The sequence below is a fragment of the Camellia sinensis genome, chromosome 10 (assembly GCF_055761805.1).
Source record: "Camellia sinensis isolate YWXY chromosome 10, ASM5576180v1, whole genome shotgun sequence".
NCBI lineage: Eukaryota > Viridiplantae > Streptophyta > Magnoliopsida > Ericales > Theaceae > Camellia > Camellia sinensis.
Window position 1 is genome coordinate 62,912,778 of NC_138970.1, and position 13,392 is coordinate 62,926,169.

The 13,392-nt window shown below is 33.8% G+C and overlaps 1 protein-coding gene across 1 annotated transcript; it reads left to right on the plus strand.

Annotated features, from left to right (window-relative positions):
- Positions 1-520: 520 nt before the first annotated feature.
- LPPGAMMA (Phosphatidic acid phosphatase (PAP2) family protein) lies at positions 521-9,329 on the plus strand. Its single transcript, XM_028207211.2, has 2 exons — positions 521-1,414; positions 9,063-9,329. Exon 1 carries the CDS (start codon positions 526-528, stop codon positions 1,396-1,398), a length of 873 nt encoding a protein of 290 aa, XP_028063012.2. The 5' UTR covers positions 521-525; the 3' UTR covers positions 1,399-1,414; positions 9,063-9,329.
- Positions 9,330-13,392: the final 4,063 nt, after the last annotated feature.

A 13,392-nucleotide genomic window follows, 5' to 3' on the forward strand; every position in this document is an offset into this window, starting at 1 on the left:
GTCGACCGGTTAAGCGAAATTTTTTTTTTATTTTATTTTGTTTTTTTTTGAACTTTTTGAACCTTTTACCGGCTAGGCAAAATTTTTTTTTTTTTTTTTTTATTGTTTGAACCTTTTTCTTCGAACCGTTTGAACCTTTAGGCGGTCAACCGGTTGGTCAACCGGCCGGGCAACCGGCTGGTTGACCGGTTGGTCTCTCCCAACAGTTAGGAACAGTGATTTGGTAAAATACTTCGCCTGTTCTCATTTTGGTACAAGATTTGCTGAATTCTGGATTTGATATCGATTTGGTGAAACCGTTAGAGCTCAAAAAAGTGACTTTTTCATCAAATTTTAAATTTGATATCAGGTTTGCTGAAGCGTTGGAGATGGTCTTAAATATATATTTTTCTCCAAAGGTGTAATTTATCTGAAAAAGGTGTTTCTGAGAAGTTATTTGGTGGTTCTGGGTATAGTCAAGTGGTGTCCATGAGTGTTATAATTGGAAGAGAGTAGGGTCTACAATTGTGTGTTTAGTTTGTCTACATGTGTCCTATTTTTATGATGCTCTGGTATACAAGTGTCCTATTTTTCACCTTTGCCCTTGGACCAGATGATAATTTTGGTGTTTCTTCGTCTAGCCCAAACCCAAAGCCAAATCTCTGCCAGTATTTCTCTTTCTTCCACATACATCTCTCTCTCTCTCTCTCTCTCTCTCTCCCCATAGATATATATATATATATATATATGGGAAACCCTTCGCTGAAGGCCGTGACTCTGACCCACGTTCGGTACCAGAAGGGGGATCAATTAGGGCATTTCTTGGCATGGATCTCTCTCGTCCCCGTCTTCATCAGCCTCGGTGGTTTTGTCTCCCACTTCATCTTCCGCCGGGAGCTCCAAGCCATGTTCTTTGCTCTGGGCCTCATCATCTCCCAATTCATCAACGAATTCGTCAAGACCTTTGTCCAACAAGCTCGTCCCGAGACCTGTGCTCTCCTCGAGACGTGCGATTCGCACGGCTGGCCTTCCAGCCACTCTCAATACATGTTCTTCTTCGCTGTCTATTTCACTCTCTTGACCTATTACAGAATCGGGTTGTTGAGTAGGAGGCAAATGTGGGTTGCTGGGACTGTTGTTTGGCCTCTGGCTTTGTTGACTATGTATTCTAGGGTTTATTTAGGCTACCATACTGTTGCACAGGTGTTTGCTGGTGCTGGTCTAGGGTTTTTTCTTGGGGCTGGGTGGTTTTGGGTCGTTAATTCTTTGCTTAGAAGTTTCTTTCCCGCTATCGAAGAGAGTGCATTTGGGAGGTTGTTTTATGTTAAGGATACATCACATATACCCAATGTGTTGAAATTTGAGTATGAGAATGCGCGAGCTGCTCGGAAACATGTGTCTTACAAACGATCTGATTGATCCGAAGATTGACTCTGTAAGTGGGTTTTTAATGCATTTTTGCTTTCTGAAATATTTACTAGTCAGTTTGATAAATTGTTCTTTTTTGGTTCAATAATCCGTGAACATATGTTTAGCATGTTTAATGAAATTGACTTGTTTCCAATTTTGATGTTGCTAGTCTAATATGCTAGATATCTTTGAGGATTTGGTGAAATTTCACTTTTAGTTTGCTGGAATTGAATATTTTTTTAAAAAAGTTTTTCTTTGTTGTTACTTTGTGCAGACAAGTGTCTACCAAACATATCATGTTTTAGTCCAATCACTAGTGCGAAAATGGTTCGGGATATGCCTGTTTACTTGAAGAATCTTAATTGATGTAGAGCCTTGTAGGCATTACGTGAAAGTTCCAGGGGCTTGGTGATAGAAAATTCTCCATAATATTGTTAGGTTTACAAGTCATAACCCAACATGTAGGGAAGTCATGCTAATAGAACCCAATTTTGTTTATTGATGGATTCATTTTTGTCCTTGTTCTGAAGTAGGTGTTTACATGCCTTTTTCTAGGCAATTTTTATTGAATGACTTGTGTTGTTCTTTTTTTTCTTTTCTTTGAAGAGTAAAATATTATTGGAAGGAAAGTCACCAAGGGGATGTCAGCTGAATACATCAAAGTACGAACAACCATATGCAAACAAAAGCTAGACAAGGTCACTAAAGATCCAATAGATAATTGAACTCATAAATCTGAAGTGTCAACTAAATCCAAGTTTTGCTCCAGGTTAGGTCTAACACCCTAGAGATTCGACTATACAAAATTACAACAAAACAACTCTTAAGTTTATATAAAGGACCCTCTCCTCTTCTATTACATTCTCCCCAAATGATAACACACGATAAGGTTGAAAGCCAAGGATTCCTCCCCGTCCCCACCTTACCATGCCACCAAGTGTGTAAGAAATCCACTATTGTCGAGGAAACCCAAGACATCATGAACAACCAAAGGCTAAAATTCCACTACTCTACCGTCTAACAATGTAACAGAAGATGAGCCACTTTTCTCACCCTTCTTACACATGTAACACCAATTAACTGTAACATGACATCTCCTCCTCAGATTAGCAAAGGTAAAAATTGTCTCATGAGCTACATTTAAAAGAAAAGAAAGAAAAAGAAGCCCTATCATTGAAAGGGGCTCCAATTGACCAAACCCCTTTCCAAGAAAAGAAGCCTTACCGTCTACTAACAAAACTCTATAGAAATTCTCTGTCTCAAACTTACCTTGAGAAGAAGGAACCACCAAAAGGCATTTTGATTTTCACCAAAAATTGGAATCTCATAGAGAAGTTGAAATAAGGCTATAAGCTTATACATAGACCTTCAATTTTGTAGATGCCTTCTGAAGGATGTCTCAAAAGGTATGACTCTCTCAAGTGTATGTCCCAAAAACAACCAGTTCTTGATCCCCTAATATTAGGAACTCCTCACTTGTATCAAGTATCAACTTGCTTCCTACTACAACTTATTCCCAGATCACCAACTCCAGATCTACCTGTTAACAACTCTCCTTTACCTGCAGCCTCATTCCCCAGCACAAAAGCTTCCTTTGAGCATCCAAAGCCGCCCTCCTACCAGGAGAGAACCAGCCCATGAAATCCTTCTTTTTTCCAGCCCTAGAACACTCCTTCAACACTGCATTGTCACTGGCCACAACCCCACAACCCCTGTTTTCCGTTAGGTGTTTGTCGACCACAAAACTTTCCTTTCAATCATGACATTCTGTTTTTATGGAATTCTTTTTCTGTTAGTTAGTAGAATAGTCAAAGTGGCCTTTTTTTATTACCTAATATTATGCAAAGTTGTCAATTTATCAAATTGGGTAAATTACATTGATCTCTTTTGAAATTTATGACAATTAAAGAGACGTCTCTCAGGTTTGTGAAATGACATTCACCTTCTTTTTGGTTCTGTTGTATGTTGAAAATCCCTCCTTCTGTTTGTGTCGTTAGTTAGAGCATCATTATCAAGCTCATTAGAGCCTTTTCTTGACTATTTTATAGTACAAAATCATAAAAATACACTCCATCAAACTCAATTATTGGCTAGCTATTTTAGTTGAATGTCAAACCACTAGTTACATGTAGTTAGGGAAAGAAGATTCAACAAATGAAATAAAGAATAAAGAGTTTGTTGAAAAATGTATTTGAAAAGATGGTTTAGCTAAAATAGAAAAATAGACTTTTAGTTAAAATTTAACTAAAATTTTGACTTAATTTGATGGAGATGTTCTTAGGGGCACAGAATTTGCTGAGCTCAATAGAACTTCAGCTTCAAATTTTCCAATATCCTCCATATCATTGCTTTAAAGACAAATTTGCCTATGATTTACCCTTTGATTATACTTGTTCTCTCTCGAGCAGAGTGAAACATCATTCGTAGGGAAATAGTGCAGTGCACCAAACGACAGGCTGAAAACAAGTGGGGCTTGGCTGTACCCTATCCCTTGTCCCTTTTCTTAATCCCACACTCCAAATGCAGGACTATTTTTGAGGTGGGATGGCCTGATTGTCCCTCTTCACTCTTTGTCCCCCATTTAATTCAGTCTCAAACATGGCCATAATAAACTAAATATAGAGAAAATTGAGTATTTGCAGGATAAAATAAAATGTTAAAAAATTGGTTATGATGCTCCTATAAATGTGTTTTTACATGAATAATTTGAAATAGAATAGGCCATTATTATTGAATGTCTAATAGTTAAAAGAAATTGCTATAGAATTACCTTAAATTCCAATAATATAAATACTAACGTATACAAGTTTACTCATATTGTGCCACATTCTAGAGCAATGTGGCGTGCCATGTTCTTATTCCCGTTCCACGCACTAGAATGATATATGTTCTACGTAACTTAGGTCCCAACTGAATTTTGATCAAGAAAAATGGAAAAAATGGGACTCCTTGAAATTTATGATATTTTTTAATGCCTGTAAATATTATAAAAATACATTTGTTTATCGTCACTATTTTTTCAGTTTTTCCTTATCTCATGCATAGCAGTGGTTCGCTATCGATATTTTCCTGTTTGTATATATTGATTTGGGCATAAAGTTGAACCTAAAGTGAAGAAGTCACTACCCTGTGAATGGGAATGAGAATTTGTTTTTTAATAGTATTGGTCGTCATTGAATGGATTCACTAGTTGCCTAATTATTATTTTTTTGCGAACACATAGAATGAATTATTCTAGAAATGAAAGATGTAAAATGAAGCCCAAACAATTCCAGAGGAAACACAAAACAACCCCTCACAGCTAATGGTTCATGGCCACTACTTGATACCCTAGGCACACAACACATAAAAATAACTTTTAACAACATAAGAGGATAGGTAACGGACAAAAATCTTCTCACAATTGGAGTGGCCGGACAAAACATGAATTCTAGAGCATGTGGCTACCATGTTTTCATTCCCGTTCTACATACTAGAATGATCCATGTTCCGGGTAACTTATGTTCCATCTGAATTTTGACCAAGAACAAAGGAAAAAATTGGGGCTGTTTGGGATTTAGGATATTTTTCAATGCTTATAAATATTATAATATACATTTGTTTATTGTCATTATTTTTTTAGTTTTTCTTTATGCCAAGCATAGCATTGGCTTGCTACCAATATTTCTTCGTTTGTATATATTTATGTATACATTTGTATACAAATACTAATTTGGGCATAAAGTTGATCCAAAGTGAAGAAGTCACTTCCTTGTGAATGGGAATGAGAACATGTGTTTTTTTCTAATATTGTTGGTTGTCATTCCATGGATTAGTTAGTGTCTTCATTATTATTATTACTATTTTTTTTAATAACTCATAGGATGAATTATTATTGTTGAAATGAAAGATGTAAAACAAAGACCCAACATGAAAGATGTAAAACAAAGCCAAAACAATTCCAAAGGAAACACAAAACAACCCCTCACAGCTAGAGGTTCATGCCCACAGCTTGAGAGCCTAGGCAGTCAACACACATAAAAACAACCTTTAACAACATAAAAGGATAGGTCAAACAAAAAGCTTCTCACAATTGGAGTGGATGGGAAAAACATGAAAAGCTGAAACCAGGAGACTACTTCAAACCTTTGCTACTCCTTGTTCCTTTTGGGAGGGTTCACCCTTGTGTAATGAGAACCATACAAGGTAGAAGCATCACTAGAACACAAATTAGGTCTCTTTGAGGATGGAACCCAGCTTCTCTAGCAATAGCTGAACCAAGAGACTGGAACCTGGTATCATTTCTCCTTGACTTGCTTTCCTAGCTAAAATCTACTTTGCCTTTGCCTTTTATTTTTTCTCTCTTTTTAGAACTCGTATTCTCTTCTTTTTTCATCTCATATAGCAAGGACTTTTGTAGGTTTATCTTGTCCGCTTCTGTCCTGACTTCATTAGATTTTTCCGTAACAGCTTCTTGGATTTGGTCCTCCTGATTCCACTCTTGTTTTCTGGCCTTCTTTTTCTCTTTCTTACAAGAATGACCGAGTACTTTGCATTTGTCACACTTTAGAGGTTTCCAAGAGTATTCCACCCTTATGTCAAACTTCTGACCCTCTTCAAATTCTAGAACAAAAGAATCTAGGAAAATATTTTCGTATGACACTTCAACACATGCTCTAGCATATGCTATACAGCTTCTAGTAGCTGTTGGTTCATCCAATTTAATGAGCCTCCCAATGGGACTAGCAATCAAGCTTAATCCCTCATGTGTCCAACATTCTAAAGGAACATTGAAAAACTTCACCCACATCGTAACATTATTCAATTGCTCCTTTTCAAGTTTGAGGCTTGGTTCCCATGGTCTAACAACAATCAATTTTCCTGCAACATGCCATGAACAACCTTCTAGCACAAGTTTGCTCCTTTTTGCATTTTTAAATTTAAACAAGAAAAAACCATTGTCCATTGTAAGAACATCAACAAGCCCATATTTCCCCCAAAGTTTCTCGGCTGTGTTTTTAACAAGCGTGTAAGGAAGCTTGTGCTTAATAAAATGTCCAACAATCCACCCTCTCCCAGGAGCTTCACCATCTTTACAAATATCCTTAGATAAAGCAATTGATTTTTTTTCGCTTTCACTCCTGGGGTTGGCATGTGCAAGGTTAATGGGATCACTTGGTGTTTCTTGATGCGAAGGAGCCCAAATTCTAACAGGTTGGGTCTTCGTATTGAGATCAGATCCAACCCTTATAATAAAGTTCGGAGCTGGAGTTGCACTGGCAGTACAACCCAAAACCACTGGCTGTGTATCAGTATGGGTAATAGTACTGGTTGTATCCAAGCGGCATATAGGTGTAAGACTCTTTGAATTTAAATTTTCTGTTGAAACAGGTGGTGAGTAATATGGGTGACAATTAAAATTTAAACCTTTACTCACCACTTCCGGCCCTTCCATGGATGTGCCGACTGCAGAAAGTTTTTCCTTTGCCTCTTTAATCACCCCCACCTGACTTGTGCAGCCATCATGTTGAGAGTTGTTTCTAGCTAAAATGGAAGCTTTTTGTCCACAAGCACGTGTCTGAATCTGATTGGATACCAGGTGCTGTTCCATAGACTCGCAGTGCACCAAATCAGCCCCAACATTAATTGCCGACAAATGAACAGTTGAGGCATTATTGTGGTTTGTTACACCTCCTCTCTCAGGCATCTTCTGAAGTGCGTCACCTTCACTCATCTTTTTTTCTTCGGATGAATCTTTCGTACCAGTGTCTCCAGGCTTCTGCGCTGTAGTACTGCCGGCAGAAATTCGATTTTTTTGCAGCTCTCCAACCTTCTCATCGTCTTTGTCTTTGATATGGCCTTCACAATTAGAGTGCCATTCTGAGCTTCCGTGAGAGCAACCTTCATCTTCAGATTTAACTGTTGCTTCCTTATTTGTTGTTGAGGATCCACCATCATTGTTAACTGCTGCTTCCTCACTGGTGCTTTGGTTTGCATATCTCTTGGTTCTCTTTGTTAATTGGATTGAGGCAATTGCTTTTGGAAGGAAGCTAAAATCGATTGGAGATCTAATATTCGCCGATTTGATTTTGTTTCTTCTTTTGCTTGCTGAATTCCTTCCCATTCTTGCCAAGAATATAGAGAGATCTAGACAGAGAGAATTTTGTAGAGAGAGAAGCTCTGAAGTTTGCTTCTCGGCTTTGGTAATCTGTTATTAATATCTCTCAAGTCGCTGAGAGTCACTTGCCACGTGTTGGGAACAGTACTGTAGGATGAGACATTTACCAGGGGCAAGGTGCTTTTGGTGGTTGAAAGATAATTTTGTTTATAGAGTTGGTTTTAAGTATGGATAGAAAGGTGTTGTTTTGACTGTCTAATTGGTAACTAGTTGTAGATCAACATGAGTTATGGAAAATGGCTGCAATGCAAATGATGATTTATGTTATGAAATGCTGGGTAGTATTCTCTATGATACATCATTTAGAACATTTTGGTGTTGCATAATTAGGATGTTGTATTGGGTATGAGGCACAATAGGTAGTGTATTAGTATAAAATGAAGGGAAAATTACCAATAAATGGTAAATGGGGCAAGAAATAACATTTATCAAGAAAAAATAAAAATGGGGCAAGAAATAACAAAATAATTACCCTAACAAAAGGTGGGGAATCTTTTTAAATTACACTAACAATGAAAAGTGAAAAAATAATTACAAAATCATGGATTTCTAAATTTCCTTTCCATTTTTATTCCTCCTCTCCCTTTTCCTTTCGTTCTTCTTCCTTCCCTTCCCCCACCACCAGCCACTCCTTGCCCACCCCTCCTCTGCCACTGCCAGAACCTCCTCGCCCCTCCGCTACCACTCCCCCTCCCCCGCCCGTTTCCTTACCCCACATTCTGCCCCCATCCCTTGCAGTTGCCATGCATCCCTATCCCCTAGTGACCTGGTGTGCAAAAACCCGAACTACTTATACACTTTCCATTGGTGGGGATGAGTTTAGAAATCCATGATTATGCAATTACTTATACACTTTCCATTGTTGGGGTAATTTATAAAGATTTTCCACCTTTTTGTTACTTTTTGCTCCACTCGCCATTTATTAGTAATTTCCCCTAAATGAAACATAATGAGTTGTATTCTTTGGTGGGACTTATTAAGGGCAGGCAGAGAGAATTTTGTTACTTTTGTTATTGTATAATGTAGACTCACGTTTATAATAATCCCAGTAATAAATGAAGAGCAAGTTTCTTTCAGTACCCATTCAAAAAAAAAATTTCTTTCAGTAGGTGGTGGTGCTACAAGGCGAAGAGAAATGTAGGATGAAATTGTGCAAATTGTGGAATTTAATAAATAAAAAAAAAATTTGAAATCTAGATGGACCGAAAAGGTAAAGATGAGTTCTGTCGCAATTGATTTCAAGAAATTTTCCCTGGTGTTCAAGCTGTTTTAATACTATAAGATTGGTTTCCTCAGCTCCATGTAGTTAAAAGCATTCAAGTCTTTGTTTGAGTTTACTAATGATGTCTCCAAATTTGTTTATAACATAGGACACAGGCTTTTACCCTGAAATTCTCTCTCTCTCTCTCTCTCTCTCGTATTTGTTTATTTTGTACCTATGTCCGTAGAAATTCCTTGGTGTATTCATATATATCTTCATGATTTAAAGTGCTCTATCTCATTGTTTCTTTGCCAGGTGCATTGCTTCATATCATGTGATCCAGGAGGATGGAGGATTTCATTTCTACCTATACAAGAAAAGATCAATCAAACAAATGCTGACTCTCATTTGGATATCTCTTTGTTGTAGAACACATATTATTTGGGAAGCAAATACAGTTTAAATCTGTTCTTGCTTTATTGTCTTTCAGAAAGAGCATGTCAGGATATATACTATCAACTGTTCAGCAATGTCATTGTAATAACTAGTTTGAGCATAGCTAATTCACTGGATTTTATTTCTGTATTTTTCTTTTTGGAAAGTTCTACATTTTAGCACTTGCAACCACCTCACACAGGAAACTATCTCCAAGGACCAACAAACACCTTTGGCCTTTGGCCACCATCTCCCTCCAACAACAACCTTTGACCATCTTCTCTTTTTTTCAAAATGAATTTTTAAAATACGTGGGTACTAAACATTTTTTTTTTATTTCTTATTTTAAAAAAAAAAAGATAAACATGTTTAGCGTTTTAAAAATCAATAAATTGTAAATGTTGTCAAACATTATAATTTTCTTTTGATATTAAAACAAAAGATTGAAAATTGTAAATAGTTTCCAAGATGTCTAAATTATTGTAATAAAAAAGTTGTTTCATTAGTTTTAAAAATAAGTAACCTGATTCTTAAAAAAACCAAGAAAAACAAAAATTATCATATTTGGCCATTCATCCTCCACCTGACGACCTCCTTCTACCTCTTAGCATTGGCATCCTGCTTCGACTTACACCAACTACCTCTTGTCAGCAACAATCACCTCTAACAATCTCCTGTCAGCAACAATTACCTCTGACCATATCCTCACGTTGACAATCATCTCTAGTTGTCACCAACCACCTTTTTGTCGATAATCACTTATGATGTTCGACAACTACTATCAATTATCACATCCCGCAAGCAACCGCCTTTGACTACCTCCTCTAATTTCTTTATCAAATTAAGTTTTTGAAATACATATATACAAATATGTTTTTGTTTTTACTTTTAGCAAAAATAAAAATTATACATGTTTAATTTGTGTATTACACTAATCGCTTTTAAAATTTATGATAATTCCTAATGCCTCTTTAGATTTTTAAAATAGCAGTTAACTCCCCTGAGTTGCTCTCTGTTAAGATTGTGTCATTTTTAGTTTTACCGTTTACCCTTTAGTTAATATGTGAAATAACTGCACTAATATTTGGTGTACAAAGGAGCTATTGAACTCTAAAGGAATTGTATCAAAATTTGCCAAGGTTGCTCTTAGTTCGTTTACTATGTAATTCACATATTTAAAAAAAAAAAGGGAAAAATAAATATTAAAAAAAAAAAATCTCAGGGTTTGACTCTAGTAATAAAATAAATTTTTAATTTTTAATTTTATCAATTTAAATTCTAAATTTTTTATTTGCTTTCAATCTAAATCATTTATTTTTCTATTTTCGTTAAGTAAAGTCGATGAAAAAATTGATAATTTAGTCATTAAACTCAAATCCTATATATATATATATATATTTGTAATTGTCTCATTTTTATTTTTATTTTGAAAAATAGTTTTATTGAGAAAAAAAACAATTACTATTTTATTTTTGGGTAAAATTTATTTTAACCCCTTGTGGTTTGAGGTCAGAGCATTTTACCTCCTATGTTTCAAATATAGCCAGAAAATTTTCATATAATTTTAAATTAAAATGCCATTGTTAGTTTTTCATCCAAACTAAGGAAAAGTGTTTCATACACACTATTTTTTTAAGAGTAAGCCCTTTTTTTGGAAAAAAATAAATTAAAAGTAACAAAAAAAAACAAAAGCAGACAATTTTGCTCCCATCTTTTCCAAATGTAAAATTTGATTAAGATGTTAATTCAAATAAAATAAAATAAATAATAAATAATGATTGATCTAAAGAATAATTAAATTAAGATATAAAATAAATAAGAATTAATGATTGATCTAAAATATAATTAAATTAAAAGTAAATTAAGATGATAGAAATTATAATAAATAATTAAGGATTTAGAATTAATTGTGATATAAAATTTAAGGATTATAATAAATAATTAAAGATTTTGAATTAATTTTGATCTAAAATATAATTAGATTAAAAAGTTAGGATTTACGATAAATAATTAAAGATTTATGATTAATTGAGATTTAATTGAATTAATGTTAGAAATTATAAATTATGTATATGAGAGAGGAGATAAAAAGGAAATAACCAAAAAACATAGGGATTAAGGGTATTATAATCATTTCAGATACAAAATTAACGGAGTTAATCGTTACCCTTTGATCAAATATTAGAAGGAAGATTCTGACAATATTTCAACCACAAGGGATAAAGTGCTTTAACCTTAAATCACGAGAGGATAAAATAAATGTTGTCTTTTATTTTTTAAAGGAAAAAATCACTCTTTTTTTTTTCTTTTTTGTGTGTGTTGAAAAAAAAATCAATTTATATTGTATTTATAAAGTTATAGGTATAAAAAAATAAATAAATAAAAACCAGGTTTGAATTTTTTAAGAAACACACTATTGCAGGTGGAGTGCTGATGGAGGATTAGTAATTTTCACTGCTGTAGGGTTGGTCTTTGTTTGTTGGAATGTATGAAAGGTAAAGTGGGGAATTAAAAAGGAATTATGCTTACCCTATCAATTTCTACCTTCTCGTTGAAGGAAAAGTAACCAGTTCAAAACCAGGGAATGACAGTGTCATTTCAAATAGATACTTGTAAGTATTACAAATCTTAAAAGTAGGTTAATGTGATGTACTCCTAATTTTTTTAAAACAAAAATAATGTACTGTAAACATTATCAAATCACACTTAATTATTTCATTATTTTCATTTTTGGAACCATTCTGCACTATTTATGATATAAATTTTTTAACTATTTTCTTTCTTCTTCTTCTTTTGTTTTTTCTTTTTCTTTTTTTTTTAATTTTTTTAATTTTAATTTTTGAGAAAATTACAATTTTTTTTTTCAAGATTTGACTCTTGTAATAAAATAAACCTTAAATTTTTAATTTTATTAATTTAAATTCTAATATTTTGATTTATTTTCAATCTAAACATTTGTCTTTTTTTGTTAAGTTAAATGGACGAAAAAAAATAGCATTTTAATTATTAAACCCAACATAAAAGGGTATTTTAAACATTTTATTTATATTTACATTGAGTTTAATGACTAAAATATTATTATTTTTTTGTTAGTTTTACTTAACGAAAATAGGCAAATAGTTTGACTTAAAAATAAATAATAAAAAAATAGAATTTAAATTGATAAAATTAAAAACTAAGATTTATTTAGTTATAAGGGTTAAGCCCTGTTTTTTTATTTTTAAAATTTCCCTTAATTTCTTAACATGCTTAACATTTGCTGCTGCCATGGCTAAAAACTATTTTGGTGTAGTAGATAAGGTACTCTCTTAATAGGCGCGTGACTACAATTTTTCTTCCAAACTTGCAACTTATTAAAAAAAATAATAATAATTTATTTTCATGTTCTCTTAACCATGTAAATTTCTTGCAAAGCTCTAAAATTGTGAGATAGTTATTCATTATTTTCGCATGATCATGGCTATAAAGTTAAAAGAATTGTGATTAGTTGCATCTGTAAGTTGTATATGCATGTCAACCTTTTTACATGAACATCCCAAAAAAGTGACCTTTCAGCTTTTTTACACAAAAAGGTCACAAAAAAAACCCACAAAAAAGTACACTTTTTAAACACAAATAAGTCAAAAAGTCACAAAAAAAAGTCAAAAAATTAATTTTTTACCAACTTTTCAAAAAGCCAAAAAAGTATATCTTATCGTGTCAATGGTGTAAAAAGCTTTATCAATATTAATCTTTTCGATTAGGAGGGGAATGACCCAAGTTGGTTGAGTTTATTTATTTATTTGTTTTATAGTTTTGTTAGAGGATTAGAGACATGTATGATGTTTATTTGTGATGACGATGTGGACGCACGAGTACATCTACGAAGGAAATTTTTCTTACGGGTGATGATATACATTTTGTTATATTACTCCACTTTTTCTTCTCAATGATATTCTCTTCGATTCAGCTGTCGTTGTGTTCAAGTTAGCAATTGTAAACAACAATTTATAGAACTAATTCCTATAATTATAAATCCTATGTGAGATACAGAGGAATATGCTATTTGAATTGATGATTTCCACCATGCCATGGTCACACTCTACCGCTGTGGTTTTGCGTCTCCATCAAGAAATAGAACTAACTAATCTTAAGTCGAATGGTTGAGAAACTCAACATCACTACTCTTTACATTATACAATATTCGTAATATGACATCATTGCCTTTGAA

Bases quoted from the DNA above. Each gene is read 5' to 3' on its own strand.
- LPPGAMMA (XM_028207211.2), top strand. From the start codon at position 526: ATGTGTCCTATTTTTATGATGCTCTGGTATACAAGTGTCCTATTTTTC.